The sequence below is a fragment of the Rosa chinensis genome, chromosome 2 (assembly GCF_002994745.2).
Source record: "Rosa chinensis cultivar Old Blush chromosome 2, RchiOBHm-V2, whole genome shotgun sequence".
In the NCBI taxonomy this organism is placed as follows: domain Eukaryota; kingdom Viridiplantae; phylum Streptophyta; class Magnoliopsida; order Rosales; family Rosaceae; genus Rosa; species Rosa chinensis.
In genome coordinates this window covers 15741452-15760623 of record NC_037089.1, presented here as the reverse complement: position 1 = coordinate 15760623, position 19172 = coordinate 15741452, and the positions used below count along the sequence as shown (strand labels likewise).

Here is a 19172-nt window from a genome sequence, read left to right as displayed (position 1 = left end):
AGAGGGAACTATACGTCTGCTAGAGTACTAGGAAAAAAAAAAACTAGAAATGGTGAAGTAATTAGTTTCCCATTTCAGTTGTAGACCCTGTCGTATACAGAGGTTGAGAAATTAGGGGATGAGATATAATTTATATTATTATTAAGAGAAGATGGTTTGTTAGCCAAAATCTAAAATTTTGACAGAATTAACCCTAAGATATTAATAAACTTTGAGAATTAAGACATTTACAAAATGTATTTTTCTTTAAAAAATTTGAAAAAAAAGTATCTACAACCAACTTTTCTCTCCCACTTTATTTTCTCTGCAATAACCAACTTTTTTATTTTTTATTTTCTGGAAAAAAAAAATTAATAACTTACACATGCAGAAAAAATGCTAGTTATTTCTTATGGAAACCGTATAACAAATGCTCGGTAATAACCTTCCAAAGTGTTATAACTTTGAATCAAGTGATCGACCTGGTATTGCTGCTATTGCATGTCCAAGCTTCTCTCTTAGAATATTCAAATACAAAAAGTTTGTCTGAATTGTTCAAGTCAATATTTTATGAGCAGATTAACTTGACTTAAAATATTGACTTGACTTGAAAAATGAAGGAAACCTTCTTTTCCTTTCCTCGAGCTGAATGTTGATGGAGTTGTAGACGTCTCTAGAGGTCGAAGTGGTTGGGGGGCAGTTTTACGTGATGAACATGGTGACCTTTTTCTTGCTGTTTCTAAAAGCTTGTCAGGGCATTACAGCGTTAAGGCAACTGAACCATATGCAGCTGCTCTGGGCTTACAAAGTCTTCACCAAGCAAGTTTCGATTTGACTAATATCATCTTAAAAATTAGATAATTAATGATTTCAATAGAGACATTTCAGATTGGTCAGTTAAAGGCCTTTTATTAGAAGAGGTGACGATATTTTTCCGCTTCTTCCAATTAGTTATTTATATTTATAGTTCTAAGAAATGTAATCAGACAGTGCATGTTTTAGCTTGGAAATTAGTTTATGTATTGTGCATTTCAATTTTTGAATTGAGAATGGGCCAGTTTTTGTCCATTTACCCCATTTTTAGAGATTTTTTTCTCACTTACCTCATTAAATTTTTTTAATTCCCTCTCACCTAAAACACTCTAAGGAGGTCTTCCCTAATACCCCATTAAGATTTTTTTTTTAATACCATTTTACCCTCACCCTTTTAGTACTTAGAGAGTGAGAGAGAGAGAAACCATAGAGACTTCACCGGATCCTGGTCACCGGTCGCCGGAATCAGATCACCGGCCCCCGGATTTCAGTCACCTGCAGCCGGAATCCTATCACAGGCAGCCGGATTCCTGTCACCGGCTGCCGCCCACCGAACTTTTTTGAAAATCTCACCGGAAATGTTTATTGCCCCCAATAGACATCTATTGCCTCATAATAGAGGGGCAATAGAGGTCTAGTGCCCCTAATAGACGTCTATTGCCCCCAATAGACGTCTATTGCCCCCTAATAGACGTCTATCAGTCATATATTGCCCTTCAATAGACATCTATTGCCCTCCAATAGGACTTTCAATCTCCAAAATGGGAACTAATATCTCTAAATTTAGACAAATAAAACTTTGATTAAAAAAAAAAGAGGCGATTATATCAATTCAAATGTCTATTGCCCCCCAATAGATGCCTATTACCCCTGAATAGAATTTTTGGTAGCTTGAATGTGAACTAATATTCCAAAAATTAGACAGTTAAAACTTTGATTAAAGAAAAAATGAAGAGATTATATCAATTTAAAAACGTCTATTGCCCCCCAATAGCCCTGTATTACCCCTTGGATAAAACTTTTTTTTTTTTCTTTCTTTTTTCTCTCTTTCTGGGCCTTCTGCCCCATTTTACCTAGGGTTGGGCATTTTAGCCCGAAAACCTGATCCGGCCCATCTTACGGTCCTGACCTTGATTTTTTTTTTGCAAAACTGTCCGGTCCCGGGCTGAGGTATAAAGAAAACAGTTCGGGCCCTGGCCCAGTACTTTCAAAAATAAAAAGCCCGTTAGGCCCAAACAAAGGATATGCCTCTATAATATAATTGTCTTCTAACTCTTCTCTCCACGCGTCCTTCTTCTCTCCACTTTCAGATTTTTTTTTTTCTTTTCTTCCTCTTCCTCTTCCTCTCTTCTCTCCACGCGTCCTTCTTCTCTCCATGTTCAGATTTTTTTTTTCTTTTCTTCCTCTTCCTCTTCCCCTCTTCTCTCCACGCGTCCTTCTTCTCTTCATGTTCAGATTTTTTTTTCTTTTCTTCCTCTTCCTCTTCCCCTCTTCTCTCCACGCGTCCTTCTTCTCTCCATGTTCAGTTTCTGTTTTTCTTTTCTTCTTCTTCCTCTTCCTGTTCCCTTGCTTCTTCCTCTTCCCCTTCAATTCTAAACAAGTCTAATCTATCAATACCTCACAATCCAAGTCCAATTTTCCAATCGTAGCAAAAAATTCCAATTTTTCAAGAACCAAAATAAAGGAAGAGCTCTCCTGACGCTTTGCTTTTCTCAAGGTAAAGGAAGAGCTTTGGGTTTTTTTTTTTTTTCGGATTTGGGTGATGGGAGTTTTCTGGGTTTTGTGTATGAATGGTTATGTGGTGGGTTTTTATTGGGTTTGGATCTGGGGCAACGTGGATGAGTTCTTGATTCTGATATGGATGGTTTTTGATGATTTGCTTGATTTGGATTTGTGTCTTTGTTCTTGCACCGTTGTTTTGGTTTGGTTATATCTAATGGGGGTTGTGCATTTTGTTTTCTTTTTGTTATGTTTACAACGTGCTGCGATGGCCAAGAACAAGTATTGGGGTCAGTTTCAGAGCGCTCGGCTTCTAGGTGATGGTCTTTCCGGTGAGCGTTTTTACGAAGATTTGCATGATTGGCGAATTGAAATTGGAAAAGCGTTTTGGAAATTTGGGAATAATTGAGAAATTGTGAGAATTGTTTATTTTTTTAGCCTTTTGGACCCGAAAGCCCGGAAAACCCGGCCCGAAAAAAACGATCCGAGCCTAATACGGTCCCAAAAAATTTTACACATCATTTGAGCCCGGCCCGAAAATTACGGTCCGGGTTCGGGCCTTGTAAATTTTACACTGGGCCCGGTCCGTGCCCAGCCCTAATTTTTCCTTAAAAAAATCGCAATGCTTGAATTGGATTCCAAAATTGTCTTTGAAAAGAAAATTTTCCTCAAAGAAACTAATCTTGAACCCTGATCAATACTCTTCGGCTTATCAAAGCAGATCAGAGCTTTGTTGAAAAAAGAAAAAAAAAAAAAAAAAAAAAGAGCAGATCAGAGAAACATGAAACGGAGGCATTTGCAGCACCGGCGGTCAAGCCCAATCCCACTGCAACGACACCGACGATTCCTCCGCCCACCACCATCAAAACGTCGTTGTCAAACGCCACGACGACCGCATCTACAACTCCAAGCCCGGCTGGATCAAAAACGTCGTCCTTCTGTACGGGCGCGAAACTCCGATCCGATCCCTGCAAGAACTCGCAGTTAAAGTGAATCCATGCCACGCCGGAGGTGGAGATCGGAGGGAGAGAGAGAGAGGAATCGCCAAAAGGCTAAAGGTTCTCGACGACGGTGCTGAGGGGAGAGATCGACGACGGGGCTGACGGGAGAGACAGGAGAGAGATAGAGAGAGAGAGAGGTGCGGAGGAGAGCGAGTCTGAGTGAGAGTAGCCGTAATTTTTTAATTAATTGGAGGTCAAAATTGTCATTTAGCACTTGAATTGGGTTGCTGGGAATTAAAAACTCTCGGTGCTGGTGTAAGTGAGAAAACATTGGCCTGATTCTGTGCTTTAGGTCAAGAAACCAAAAAAAAATTGTTCAAGTCAATATTGCATATCCAAGCAACAAAAATCCATACGAGGGACGTTATATTTGAAATGATATTAAGGTGCAAAAAAATTAGAAGTCAACAAGTGCATGCGCCAAGAGAAAAAGACAAAATGGTGGTAGCAATCAGTTTCATGCTGGCGTTCAAACTTCGCATGCAAAAGCAAATTAAAAGGTCGTAGAGCGGCAAACAGCACCAATGCATGCTAACCAAACCACGTACTTACCCTACCATTATTGCTTAGCATCGACACAGCGAAACTCGTAAATTGTTTTGATGTTTGCATTGTGCTGAAATCTTCATCTGCGCCTTTCCGCTAAAACTAATCGATACGTTTGATCGATCTGCAGCACTTTTGAGCTTGGGATGATGCAGTTGCTCCAGTTCAACAAAGTTGGACATTGTGTCCACGTACGTAGCAAGACCAGGGTATCATAAACGGCCAGTTCAATAAGATACTTGTGTAAGTGTAACCAGGATATGTTTAGGGAAGTTCAACTCACCAATCACTATTAGTAGCTAGCCTTCGGTAACTCGCGAACACGCCCTACATCACTTTTCTCTGATTTCTGTCTTGGAATTGTTTTATCTCATCTAGGAGATTTGATTGAATATCAGGCTATGCAGGATCTATATGTGAGCAGTGTAATTAAACATATTAGACTAGTGTATCTTTTTGTTCAACGGGCAGCAACTACCTTCCTTTCTGCAACTGAATCAAACACCAAAATCAGAAAATTTGTATTCCTTATTTCACTCTGATCATCAAGACAGTAATATTTGTACGGCAGTCCCCGTACAAACGAAACCATTGCCAAAAGAACATCTGACCTAGTAAATTAACTTCTGCTAGATCGGTTCCAATGTTATGATTACCCACCTGCCGCGTTAACTTGGTATTACTTCTTATGGGGTCTAGAATTCTCTTGATGAAAATTCAAGTATATACTTTACCGAGCAGATTTTGTTGGTTTAGCTGGATAATAGCAACGAGCGGAAAACGCATTCAGAAACTTCCGTAACACTAAACTTAGCGTTCAGATATTGAAATTTCCCCAGAAATTAGAGTCAAGAGTAAGAACTGATACAAATGTCTCAAAAGGAAAGTTGTATAATACATTACACAAAGTTTACTACACTCTTTTTTTGTCGAGGGCTGGAACCCAGAAGAACTGGGAGGCTAGGCCCTCACGCCCACTAACCAGATCTCAACATCAAGAAACATCAAGATCTCTTCTTCACACCACTAGCTACATAAACCCAGTGATGGAATACATAATTTACAGACGGTTCACTTCACTATTTATTGAAAACATTTATATATATCGCAGAGAAATTACAACAAAGAGCATTAAAATGTAGATTATCATAGGCATTACTGTGTCTCAACCACTCTCATGAATGAGCCTTGTGGAGCAATATAGAGAAGGAGCTGCACAAATCACAGAGGCGTCGCTCCAATAGTTACTGAGAAAACAATGCTTTCAAGATGGAAACGTGTGGAGCCAATTCAGGTTAATATCTTCTTTCACTACCCTGATATGTAAGTTGTGGAGAATGGGTAAGAAGGGGTTCCATAATATTTCAGTCTCTTCATCACAAATCACATCCTTCAACTGTTCAAGATCCAAAACTGATGCAGGCAACTCTTGCAGTCTTGAGCATTGTCTCATATTTAGCGTTTCTAAGCAGCACATTTCACCAATATGTTCAGGAAGCTCCTTCATACTAAAGCAATCAGATATGTCCAGAAAATTTAACAATTTGAGGTTCCGAATCGAGTCTGGCAGCTCTGACAATTCAGTACAAGACCTAAGCCTCAACACTTTTAAGTTCACTAACTTTCCTATTTCTTCAGGTAAGACAGATAGCTTGTGAGAATTGGTGATACTAAGCTTTTTCAGGCAAATCAGGTCACAAAGCATGGCGGGCAATTTCACCAAATCATTGCAGTAATCAATGTTCATTTCCACTACATTTGGCAATAGATTAAAAAGTTCGATGGAACAGTTGTCAAAGGCTTGACCCACTTTGCACATGAATAATGATATCTTTTCTAAACTCTTCAACTGTACAGGGGTCTTGCTCATGGAAGGTATTGCTATTCGTTCTAATCTAATTCTCTTTAGATTTGATAATGAACCAAGTAATGGAAAGTTATCCAATTCAGCAGGTAAAAGACCGTATTTTGTGACTATCAGAACCTTTAATTTGTCCATTTTCTCCACAAATTCAGGTAAGGCATACTTCTTTGACTGAAAGTTCAGAATTAGAACCTCTGCTTGTGGTAGTTGCATGTTGAGCCATTTAGATGAGAAGTCTCCATCTGCAAATCATATATATGGTACATGATATCAGTCACTTACTATAGATAATACTATTGAAGTGTTGGTGTCTGATGTATATGCACGTGTTCAGCCTTGTGTGCCTTTGCATCAGTAAATATTTGCTACAGAAAGAAAGATAGATGGAACAACCTGTCGAGATAGATAAAAGGTGAGCATTGATGGGTTGACATTTCTGTTCCGTCCACCACTCGGGAAAATTGTCTCCAGACATATCTATTATCAGCCTTTTTCTCTGTTCTATTGATTCCACACTTGACTGATAGATAGCCAATTCTCTAATAATGTCATGCAGAGTAACAAAATGTTCACTGTAATAGCCATCCACCTCCCTGGGGTCCTTCCTGTTTAGGATCAAAACCAATTTGCTATAAGACATTTCTTCAGCATACAAATTGCACCAGAATTTCATGACTAGCAACTAGCCATGGATATAATGGAAAAAGTGGTAAAACAAAATCAGAAAAGAGAAATGTAGAAGCCCATATACCTTGTGATTATAAGAGTAGCCAGATTTCTATTGGTGAGTTCACAGAGGTTTGCAATGCAAAGCCAGTCTTCATCTATTTTATATGACTCCGCCCATATATCAATGAGGGTAGTAGCAGGTATTCTTTGGTCTTCTGGAAATGAACCAAGGTCTAGGAAACATTCCTTGATGGTAATACTTTGTTTCTCCAAGGCATCAAGGCTGCTTTGGAGGCAAACAAGCAAATCATGATCAGAATCAAGAATAGATGAACCTTTAGTCCATTCAATTAATCTTTTTTGCCAGATCTCTATAGGCTGCCCACAAAGTGATCTTCCAACCACTGTAATTGCAAGAGGAAATCCTTTACAATGTTTTATTACCTGCACATCAATTTCTTCAGATTAATTCACTCCATCAGCTGTAGGTCTAGTCTTAAGTTTCAAATTGCAATGTCTCATGCAAATGAGAAAATAATAACTATGTACTCTTCTATATTCTCACTTCAAATTTAGTTCGTAAATGAGCATGAATTTTGCATCTGACATGGTAAATTTAAGTGTTCACTTGTTCTATCAACAGGTGTATGTATGCCGCGCATAAAATGTGAACAAATCTCTTTTCTCCAATTTCACATTAATATTTCTTTTAAAATGCAGACTAAGAAAATCACCTGTCTTGCAAGGTCTTCTGGAACATGAGAGCGAACATCTCCCAAGTATGCTGAATGATTAAAAAGAGCAAATGCATCTTCATCACTCAATGATTTCAAATTATATGGAGAACCAAATCTTGGAAATGCAAACCTTGATGTCACCAAGATCTTGCAGTTAGACATTCTCCATTCATCAAACTTCTCAAGAAGAAATTCAGATTCAGACCAAACATCATCCAAAACCAATAGTAAAGGATCTTGTCCCATTTGGTTTAGAAATTCGTACAGCCAATTAAGTGCAATTACTTCATGTTGGAAATCGGGTACCTGGGAACCCTTGCGTTGATATAGCTCTTCTACAATAAGGTTTAAGTTGGGCTTCTTGGAAACAGTTACAAAGAAGATATTGTTCTTGAATTTATCTTTCAAAATACAAGGTAAGAAAGTTATTAGAAGTCCACAATTGTACAAAGGAAAAATTTAAAAGCGAAAATAATAAACAAATAGTTAAGTCATACTAATCATATCTCAATCTAAATTGGATCGCTAACATATGCAAATAGAAAGAAATAAGTAGGAAATCTTTTTATGAATCATACACTAGCGATGATGTTATAACAAATAATTAGCCACCCTTCTGATGTGTAATTTCTATCTATTAGTTGTGGCAAACATATTCCTATAAGGCTACAACTGTTGAAAACAATTAAACGGAAAGACCACAGGATCCACATGCCAGACCTTGGGTGTATTTACAACACAGTAGTGAAATTAAAAGCATACCTACTGTGGGAGTGGCAGTAGGCTGACATTGATTCAAGCAGTTCTAAGCAGCCTCCTAACATACTATTTCTCTCTATTCCAAATTCCGGTTGGAGTGGCAAAGAGATTAGAATCTATTTTGAAAAAGAAAACAGAAAAAAAAAGTTTGGGATGGACGGAGAGTGTAAGAAGGACCATCTAGTTCATTGGGAGATAGTGTCGAAAAGCAAAGAAAGAGGAGGGCTGGGAATTGGGAACCTACTAGCAAGAAACAAGTCTTTCCTAGGGAAATGGCTTTGGAGATCTCCTTTGGAGAGAGAGCCCTTATGGCATGCTGTAATAAGGAGTAAATATGGATATGATGTGAATGGGTGGGACATAAAGCCAATTTTGGGTGAATCAAGTAGAAGTCCTTGAAGGATATTTTAGCTGGAATAAGCCAATTTTCCCTTTGTCATAAACTAGTTGTAGGCAGTGGCAAAAGAGTGAGGTCCTGGGAAGACTCTTGGTTAGAGGATCACCACTTGAAATTCTACTTTCCAAGGTTGTTCAGACTATCAAGACACAACAACCATTCAGTGGAAAGGTTAGCTATCCCTCTCAATTTTCCGATGTGCTGGGACTTTGGGTTCAGCAGAAATTTAAATGACCAAGAGATTGAGGAGTTTGCCTCGCTGATGGTTAAGCTAGAAAATGTCCAATTAGTGGAGTCCAATTCAGATGAAAAGAGGTGGAAGCGTGAGCCTGCTGCGAAATTCTCTTGCAAATCTTTCCATAGCTTCTTAACTAGTGGGGGATCAGATCCAATTTTTTGCTCCTGCAAAGATTATTTGGAACGTCAAGGTCCCTACTAAGGTGAAGACTTTGGGATGGCTTGTGGTACTAGGGAAAACGAATACATGTGATTTTCTTCAAAGGAGAAGATCGGGAAGTTGTTTTTCTCCTCACCGATGCATTTTATGCAAAGCTTAAGGGGAAAGTCCTGATCATGTCTTTGTGCATTGTGAAGTGGCTAATTTCTTATGGAAAAAGTTATTTAGGGAGGCAAGAGTGGACTGAACAACTCCATTAGAGAGAAGTGACTTGCTAAGGGAAAACCCTATAGCTTTTGGTAAAGGGAAAAAGGCCAGAACCCGTTGGGGTTGTGGGGTGCTAGCGTTCTGGGCATCCTTATGGGCTTCTATTTCTAAGGAATTCAAGGATTATAATCTTTCTTCCATTATTCTTAACTGGCAAGTAGCTGTTAAGCCCCTAAGCTTTGATTAGTATTATTAGACGAGATGCTAAGCCTATAGCCCTAGCTGCCCTCTTTAGACCTTTAAAGCGGACTCCGTGTCCATCTCCTTGTAATTCGCTTTTTGCTTTTTCAATAGAAAGGTGCTTCTTTTCAAAAAAAAAAAAAAAAAATTAAAAGCATACTGAACTGGTCACAGAAGTATTCCGTAGTAAGACTTGGGTCTTTTCAAAAACATGGCTGCAGCCATATTATAATTTAAAGCACAGCAATGGCATCCAATGATACACAGAATTGTAGTAACAGCTACAGCTGAATTATATTTGGGTATGGTCTGACGTTAACCGTCACAGAAACAGCAAAATTTTTGGCATTTTTGACATACTAGCATACTATTAATGCATAAAAATCATGTTCAGTTTATTACTACTACTACTACTAAGATTACAAAATAAACTATTATTAAGACAAAGTAAATTGAGATATTGATATTATTTATGTATAAATACCTCTGACGTCTCCATCTTGACAAAACTTCGTTGCCAATGTAGTTTTCCCACATCCTCCAGGAGCAGTTAGCACAAGCATTGATATCTCATCACTGAAAAGCTTCATCTTCAATTCCTTCAAAGGCCCATCCAATCCAACTACAAGTGGTGGAGGTTCAGGTATTGCACATGAACCTTCAATACTTTCAGATGAATTATTTTGTATCCCAATATTCACATCAATTTGCTGGACCTTAGTCTCAATATTCTTTATGGTAACCAAGGTTTTCTTCACATCTCTTATGCTATGCACTTTCAGTATATCCAACAGTCTTTGCAAAGATTTTCCCAGTTCACCTAGTTTGTTTGTGTATTTATATTTTTTGTAAGTACTCAATGGACCAACCTTAGAGCACTTACGAATTAGCTCAATCCCCTCTTCCATTTGTACTCCAAAATTCTGAAGTTCATCCTCTGGAAAATCCAACTCCTTGTCATCCTCTGCTGTCTCTTTGATCAGTGGTTCTATAGAATCTAGTGTAGATCTGATATCTCCAAGGAGGGCTTTAAACATCAAATGATGTTCATTTACTTCCTTAATGGCATCATACAGTGCCACAAATGATGCTTCCAAAGCTTCTCCTCTGACTAATACCACTGCCATCGTGACAAAAACCAACACTTAAATTACAGGACTTCTCTATTTTTGAATGGTAATGTTTAAGACAAGAAAGCAATTAATGAAATCAACAGTCAAGAGCACAACAAATAAAAAACTCAAGTTTGACTTACTTTGTGGTGATGATGGTTCAAGACGAAAATCCAAATCAATGCGTCCTGAGATAAAAAGACAACATGTTCTTCTTCAGAGACTTGGAAAGAAGAAGATTTTCTGAAACTCTCTGGGATCTAGCATATTTATACACAGCCAGGGAAGAATAAACGTTACGAAGTTCGATACAAAGAAATTGTTTAAAGTCTTTCAGGAAAATCCCTAAAAGACCTTTCAGTTTTTTTTTTTTGTTGAAATTTTAAATAAACTGTTACTTTAGGGGTGAAATGCATGCAAGTTCTTTATTCTGCACGCAAAGTTGAGAAAGCTATTTCCACTCTATTTGGGGGTAAAATATAAGGAATTTTTGTACTTTGGACCAAGATTGGTTAGGGTTCCAAAGTAATTGAGTATCAGCTGAAACCACAAGGACCATTTATAACGTTCGCCCTAAATTTTCATCAGTTTTGTTAAACATCACAAACAGCGTTTCACAAAACAAAACAGAGATCATTCTTCATGACCATTATTCCATGGAATATCATACCAAACGTGTTGAAGAGTTAACGTGTTAGATACAGTCAGTGGAGAATAATGTGCCCGGTGGAGTCAGGGAACAAGTCTGTCGAAGTTTTCGAGGAAACTCACTAAATGACCATTTAATCAAAGCAATACTCAAGTCTCTAACGCAACTTCATTTCGTTGACATAGAAAAATGAATAAAAAAGAAAAAGAAAAATTGTTACTATTCTGAGGAATGGAAAATTTTGGTCAAGAGCTGCGAATGTCCCAGGTGAAAAGCATGCTGAGTTCTTTGTTTTTTACACAAAGTTGAGGGAGCTATTCCCACTCTATATAGGGGGTAAAACATAAAGAATATTTGTACTCTGGACCGAGATTCGTTAGGGTTCCAAATTACTAAACAGGTTTCCACCAGACGGGCAAAAACCGAGAATCACCCGAAACCAATGACAAGTTAAAACATTTGCCCTAAAACTTTCTCTAACAAACAAAAGTACACAAAACAAAACAGAGCATGTACGCCAATCACGGTAATTTCCAGGAAATATCATACCTAACGCGTGAAAGACTTAAGGTGTTAAATTAAAGGTCAGTAGTGGGGAATAACGTGCCGTGGCGGTGAAGGAATAAGTTTTATTGAAAGGTAGTTGATCCCTATCTTCACTCCTGGGACATGTGACAGTTATTAATGTTTTCGACAGGTCAGGACATAAACTTCTAAGAAATTGCAAGATAATCCAAAAAGTATGAACTATTCTTAATTCCAAACTCATACAACTACAACGAAATCGCAATCGAAATTGTTCTGCAGATCAGGGAGAATAGTAAAAGCACTACCAGAAGGAAATTGAATGAAATCAGCAAGCAATAATAAACGATTTGAATTGAATATAGAGCAGACCTAGTTGCGAAGACAATTCCAGCGGTGGAACAACAAAGAAAAAGCTTTACAGAAACACGTGAAGGACAAAGTAAGAAATGGTGAAGAGGAAAAGGTATTGTTTACCCAGAAAAGGTTGAACCAGAAGGATCTACAGGCCGGTCTTGCTCAGCTAATCAGATTCAACAGCCTTGGAACTACCAAGTCTTCAGTATTGACCGCGCCTTGATTCGGCTCCTCTTCCAATTCGACCAAAGAAATTCTTTGCTTCTGTATTGGGCTTCGAGCATTGAGCAACATTTCAAAAAAGAAACCGAAGGGGTAGACTGGAAGTTAAAGTTCATATGGGTGACTCATGGCAGATTAAACTAATGGTGTTTGTCGGTTGTTCTGCATCACTTTCGAAGTCTTGGAGTTTGGAAGAGGTATCTAGTTTTATGGATTCTGGTTTGTTTGGGCTGCAGGCAATCTGTTGTTATGTGACTCGTAATATGGGCTTTCTTGATGCAATTTGTTCCTCAAGCCCAGAGAAATATAAAATAATAAAAGTAAAATATTGTGGAGTTTTTAGAACTTCTTCAACGAGGAAATGACTACTTGCAGGCTGAGGGACCAAAGCCCATTAGCGTTGCATACATGAAAGAAAAGTAGAATACAGTAGTCAAACACACATCCTTGCTCAATGCAGCTGCTGAGCTAGTCATTTCCTCGTTGATATAGCTCCCTTCAGACTGTGTGCAGCCACCCATTCTCAACCACCGCAATCTCAGCTTTCATCAGGACCACCGCAGCTCCCTTCAGATTGTCTGTAGCCACCGTCGAGGCCTCACCCATTGTGCCACCATCAAATCGAAATTCGATCTTTGTAGATTGAAACTCCAGAGTTGCTATGCTTTGGGCCTAGGAACACCTCTGTTGCCATGATCGATTCATCAGCGCTACACCTCCAGCAAACCGGACTGCCACCGTCAGCCACCATACAGGGTTAGTGGCCACTGGCCTTATAATTGCAAGAACCGTCTGCTTGGCCATCAAGTCACGCCACACAATTCCAGCCAGATCTCCTTGCCCAGACCTCCATAGCGATGGTTGCACATCACCGCACTGGCGGACCCAGAGGGGGACAAGTGGGGGCTCACGCACCCACTCATGTTTTGTAAATAATGTATTTAATCTAATAAGATAGTATTTTGTCTTCATATTTTGTAAACATGCTCCCACTTATCTGACTAAATCTAATACTTTAACATACACACCCCCATAGAAAAAGAATGCTGGGTTCGCCACTGCATCACCGACCTTGAGCCGCACTCTATTTGGTCGGATTCGACCAAAATCACGACTTAAAACCTCTCTAGTTAATGTTCTCCAACGTGAGATTCCGACAGTGGCAAAACCATCCTTCTTCCCAGCAATTGGTTGGGAGCTCATCAAAAGAGACTGATGTTGAGTCACCGCAAGGAGGGAGTAAGAGGCGGAGAAGATTCCGCTTGGTGGTGGCGCCGACCGTCGTTGCTTAGATCCCCAGCCATGGCGGCTAGGGTTCGCTAGAATTCGGAGAAGACTGCATCGCATATTAACAGTAAAATACTGCATCGCATGTTAACAGTAACAGACTACTGAGCTAGTAATGAAAGAGCCAAGAGGATTGTTAGACACAGAGTTCTATATATATTTTTTTATTACATCAAGAAATACAACAATTAATTTTTCGTAAGTCAAACTCACAATCTATTTTTTCTAAATGAGAGACTAATATCACCAGATCAAATGACGCTGAACTAAGAATTCTAAATCTTAATCACTCGCTGTAAAGAGACACAAGGAGTTCTCACTACATAAGTGAAAAAACGCTTTAATCTCTCATTTATTCACAATGAAAACCGCTATTTAACACCAAAATGGACATAACTCGATGGAATTATATCCACTAATTACATGCTTGTGTTCCTATATTTATGTTATGATTGGAGCAATTTCAAGTTTGATTTCTCCAATTTTCGCATCAACCTCGATTAATCATTGTTTCTTATTGTTTTCTTTCATAGTTTTATTTCGTTGTGCTTAGTTGTCACAGCGCCTTTTGCTTTCTCTTATTATCACAATAATAGTTGTGACAAGAACCCCCAGAACAACAATAAACATGGCCATCACCATTTTAGTCATCGTCGTCACCGATTGCAAGGTCTCCTTCCCATCTCTCACTCCATCCGACATGAGTATATCTACCAGTTCTTAAGTGAACCATCCAACTCACGAAGTTCTCTGATGTAATTCCTCTGTTTGGATATTTCCAATGGACCAACCTTACAGCAATTTTGGACAAGCTCTAGGCCCTCGACTATTTCTATTTTAAATTTTTCTGTACACTGGTTCGAGCGACCGAGTTCCATGTTTTGTTCCTCAATCTGCTTGATCAGTGGTAGCAAGCATTCTAATTTCAATTTAATGTTTTTGGCAAGGTCTTTAAAATGCTTAGATGTTCTGATCAGTGTCTGAACGCCCTTGTACAGCTCTGAAAATACTGTCCCTAACACTGCTCCACCAGCAAGCACAGCAGCCATTCTCCGAGCCTTTGCAACAAGCCAAGCGAAAATGAAGCATGAAAATCCAATTTGGTCCCTATTTGCCTTCAGACAAGACGCAATGTATAAAAAATGAGGTACTTAATAATTATAGAACATTTTTAGTAATGTAACTACTACTAAGATTATATATAGAAATTTTACAAAACAATAAGTCAATAATTCAAAACAAGAGTGATAAATCCAACAATGATATCGACTTCTTTTACAAATAACAAATATGCTATCTACACCTCCTTAATTTTTCCACAATGTCCATCGTCCAATAAATTCAATAAAAGCCTTTTTTTTCTATTCATATCTCCAAAAATTAGTAGTTGGACCTCCTTCAATTTTTGAAGATTTCACAATTCTATTTTACCTTGATAAAATTAAGCTTGATAAAACAAAACCAAGGGCTCCCTCCCTCGCGAAAATTTTCAACATTTTATAATCTTATGGAGGTTAGATAGCTTATGTTTCTTTTTTGCTGAATCAATGAAATACAATTACTACTCTTTCACCTCTTGTCAAATCTTCTTTCCACCATCCATAATTTTTTGTTTACTTATTTTCTATTAATTTCATAGCTGAAACACTTTTTTCATAAGAAACCTATTTCGATAGATAGGTGATCAACCACAAAGTCAAATTCCGAAAAATTTGACATAGATAACGTTTGCCGATGTATATTTTAGGGTTACGTTGGAGGAAATACTACTACTGTACATAGAGGTAAGAAAAGTTTTTTCTTTCCCTCTTTAGTATTTTTATTGGTAATTTGACATGAGTTGACAAAGTCAACTATTACTTGGAAAAAAAGAGAAGTCTAAATACCAATTTTGGAGTTATGAATACAAGCTCCCTAAGCAATACCAGACGGAAAAGTAAACAAAAACAGCGGGCAATAATAAAAGTTATATTGAAAATAGAGCAGACTTATGTGTGAATCTCCATGGCCAATTCTAGTGGTGGAACAATAAAGAGAAAGCTTACTGGGCAAAGTAATAATAGTAGAGAGGAAAAGTTGTTGTTACCAGAAAAGCATGAACCAGTGAAACAAGAAAGATCTGCACGCCGGTCTAGTTCAGCTACTGAGATTCAACAAACTGTCATGGTTAAAATAACCACATTTGAATTAGAGCACTTCTCTTTCTTGTTTAAATGGAAATGTTTAAGACAAGGAAACAATCAATGAAATGAACAGTTAAAGAATACAACAAATAAAAACTCAATTTTGACTTACTTTGTTTGTGGTGATGGTACAAGACAAAAATCTGAATCAATGCGTCCTGAGATATAAAGACAACACGTTCTTCCTCAGAGAATTAGAAAGAATATGTTGTTACAAAACTCTCTGGGATTTAGCATATTCATACACATCGAGAAAGACTGAGACTTCAGAGTCGATAAGGATAACTATTATTATGAGATTAATAAAAACGAAGCAAATGCTCGAAGTTACGACAAAACTCACTAAAGGGCCTTTCAACCAATGCAAACATGTGGATCCATGAGGCTTTGAAGCAGTTTAAGTTTTGTAATGTGGAAACGTCATAAAAATGAAAAGTAAAATTTTTACTTTCTAAAGAATGGAAACTGGTGGCTCAGAGTTACTAATGTCCCTGTGGTCTGGGATGAAAAGCATGTAAATTCTTTGTTTCTTACACAAAGTTGAGGAAGCTATTCCCTCTCTAAATGGGAATAAAACATAAAGAATTTGAATACTTTAGACCGAGATTGGTCAGGGTTCAAAAACCACTAGGCAAAATTGAGTATCACCCTAAAACCATAAGGACCATTTATAACATTTTCCTAAAATCTTCACTAGTTTTTGACATACTAGTATACTACCAATGCAAATAAAATATCATAAGTTTATTATTACTACTGCTACTAATACAATTACAAAGTAAATCATTATTGGACAAAGCAAAAAGAGACACTGATATGTTCCATTATAATATACCTCTGACTTCTCCACCTTGAAAAAACTTTATTGCCAGTGTAGTTTTCCCACTTCCTCCAGGCGCAGTTAGTACAAGCATTGATATATCATCTTTGAAAAGCTTCATCTTCAATTCCATCAAAGGCCCATCCAATCCAACAACAAGCGGTGGAGGTTCAGGTATTGCACACCAACCTTCAATAATTTCAGATGGATTATTTTGTCTCCCAAAATTGATCAATTTGCTGGACCATAGTCTCAATATTCTTTACCATAACCAAGGTTTTCTTAACATCTCTTATGCCATGCACTTTCAGTATATCCAACAGTCTTTGCATAGAATTTCCCAATTCAACTAGTTTGTTTGCATACTTATATTTTTTGTAAGGACTCAAAGGACCAACCTTGGAGCACTTGCGAATTAGCTCAACTTCCCCCTCCATTTGTACTCTAAAATTTTGTAGTTCATCCTCTGGAAAATCCAATTCCTTTTCATCCTCTGCTGTCTCTTTAATCAGTGGTGCTTTATAGAACGTGTGGATTTGATATCTCCAAGGAGGGATTTTAACATCAAAGGATGGTCATTCAGTTCCTTAATGGCATCATACAGCACCAGAAACGATGCTCCTAAAGCTTCTCCCCCGACTAATACCACTGTCATGGTTAAAATAACCACATTTGAATTAGAGCACTTCTCTTTCTTGTTTAAATGGAAATGTTTAAGACAAGGAAACAATCAATGAAATGAACAGCTAAAGAATACAACAAATAAAAAACTCAATTTTGACTTACTTTGTTTGTGATGATGGTACAAGATGAAAATCTGAATCAATATGTCCTGAGATATAAAGACAATATGTTCTTCCTTAGAGAACTAGAAAAAATATGTTGTTACAAAACTCTCTGGGACTTAGCATATTTATACACATCGAGAAAGACTGAGACTTCAGAGTCGATAAGGATTACTAGTATTATGAGATTAATAAAAACAAAGCAAATGCTCGAAGTTACGACAAAACTCACTAAAGGACCTTTCAACCAATACAAACCTGTGGACATGTAAGTCTCTGACGCAGTTTAAATTTTCGAATGTGGAAAACTCATAAAAATGGAAAGTAAATTTCTACTTTCTAAAGAATGGAAACTGTTGGCTCAGAGTTACTAATGTGCCCGTGGTTTGGGATGAAAAGCATGTAAATTCTTTGTTTCTTACGCAAAGTTGAGGAAGCTATTCCCTCTCTAAATGGGAATAAAACATAAAGAATTTGAATACTTTAACCGAGATTGGTCAGGGTTCACAAACCACTAGGCAATAGTGAGTATCACCCTAAAACCACAAGGAACACTTTATAACATTTTCCTGAGAATTTCACTAGTTTAGTTAAACATGACATGACCATTATTTCCATGGAATATCATACCAAACGTGTTGAAGAGTTAACGTGTTAAATTAAAGTCCAGTGGAGAATACCGTGCCCGGTGGAGTGTTCAAGGAACAAATTCTATTGAAAGGTAGTTGATCCCTATCTTCACTCTTGGAGCAGCTGAATTGTAAACTTCAAAGAAGTTACAACAGAAACCAAAAAGTCTACACAAATTCTTAATTTCATACAATTACTACGAAATTCGCAATCGAAATTGTTGTGCAAATCTACTTCAGCAGATAGAATAATAAAAGCAAATCAGAGACAAGCAATAGCAGACGGAAATTGAATGAAAACAGCAAGAAATAATAAACAATTGAATTGAATATACAGAGCACTAGCAGACCTAGGTCTGAATCAGAATATGGCTAATTCCAGTGGTGATTTAACAATGAAGAGAAAGGTTACAGAAGCGTGAAGGAGAAGGTAAGAAATAGTGGAGAGGAAACGCTATTGTTACCAGAAAACGTTGAATCAGTGGAACAAGAAAGATCTGAAGGCCGGTGTAGTTCAACTACTGAGATTCAACAAACTTGGGAGCTGCCAAAGTCTTCCGGTTTGACCGTGCCTTGATTTGGCCTGTCTTCCAATTCGACCTAACAAATTCGTGACTTCACTTCGAGCAGAGAGCACCATTTCAAAAAAGAAATTAAAGTGGCAGGGCTAAAAGTTGAAGTTCTTATGAGTCAGTCACGGCAGATTAAACTAAATTTTTTTTTTTTTTTTGTTGGTCAGTTAGTTTCATTGTTTCTGGGTTTACATCTCTTTCAATTCTTGGAACTTTGGGAAGATGGCATCTAGTTTAATGGATTCTAGTTTGCATGGCAGGTTGCTTAAGCCCAGAGAGATATAAAATTAAAATAAAATATCTTATGTACAGCGAGAATAACATGATTTGGGCCCGGTCCAAAAAGTTCAGATTCGGTTCTGTACTCAGCAGATTGACATGTGGGTCTGCCATGTGCCCAACCCTACGAGGAACCGTGTTACAAATACTCTCCTCGTGACTAGGCTTCAAGACATCATCATCAAAACGACCATGGGGACATTTGCAACTAGTAATGAAAGAAAGACCCAAAAGGATATAGGAGTTTTAATTTTGACCACTCTTCATAATAAGCCACAAAATTGTAGTTTCTCATTTATTCATAGTGAAAACCACTCGTTAACACCAAAGTGGGCATAGCTACCAAATTATATGAACTGATTACATCCTTGTGTTCCTATATATAAGTGATGATTGGAACACTTTCAAAGTTCTGTTTTCATTT

The 19172-nt window shown here is 37.8% G+C and overlaps 1 protein-coding gene across 6 annotated transcripts; it reads right to left on the bottom strand.

The window, feature by feature from the left end:
- Positions 1-4868: 4868 nt before the first annotated feature.
- Positions 4869-18617, bottom strand: LOC112188377 (probable disease resistance protein At5g66900). Of its 6 annotated transcripts, XM_040515241.1 has the most exons (12): positions 18362-18617; positions 17270-17315; positions 16882-17131; positions 16499-16672; positions 15776-15821; positions 15567-15638; positions 10584-10628; positions 9813-10448; positions 7326-7729; positions 6674-7035; positions 6316-6527; positions 4869-6164 (listed from the first exon to the last, which is right to left on the bottom strand). In XM_040515241.1, coding segments are annotated over exons 7-12 (2457 nt in total). In that variant the 5' UTR covers positions 10585-10628; positions 15567-15638; positions 15776-15821; positions 16499-16672; positions 16882-17131; positions 17270-17315; positions 18362-18617; the 3' UTR covers positions 4869-5322. The 6 variants fall into 6 exon arrangements, with proteins under 6 accessions (XP_040371175.1, XP_040371174.1, XP_040371176.1 ...); XM_040515240.1 differs by having other exon boundaries at positions 16499-17131; XM_040515242.1 differs by lacking the exon at positions 17270-17315 and having other exon boundaries at positions 16499-17131.
- Between the last annotated feature and the right edge of the window lie 555 nt (positions 18618-19172).

Coding starts and splice junctions, on each gene's coding strand:
- LOC112188377 (XM_040515240.1), bottom strand. Junction 7,036..7,325: donor CAGAAGACCTTGCAAGACAG/GTGATTTTCTTA, acceptor ATTGATGTGCAG/GTAATAAAACATTGTAAAGG. Junction 6,165..6,315: donor CCTTTTATCTATCTCGACAG/GTTGTTCCATCT, acceptor TATGATTTGCAG/ATGGAGACTTCTCATCTAAA.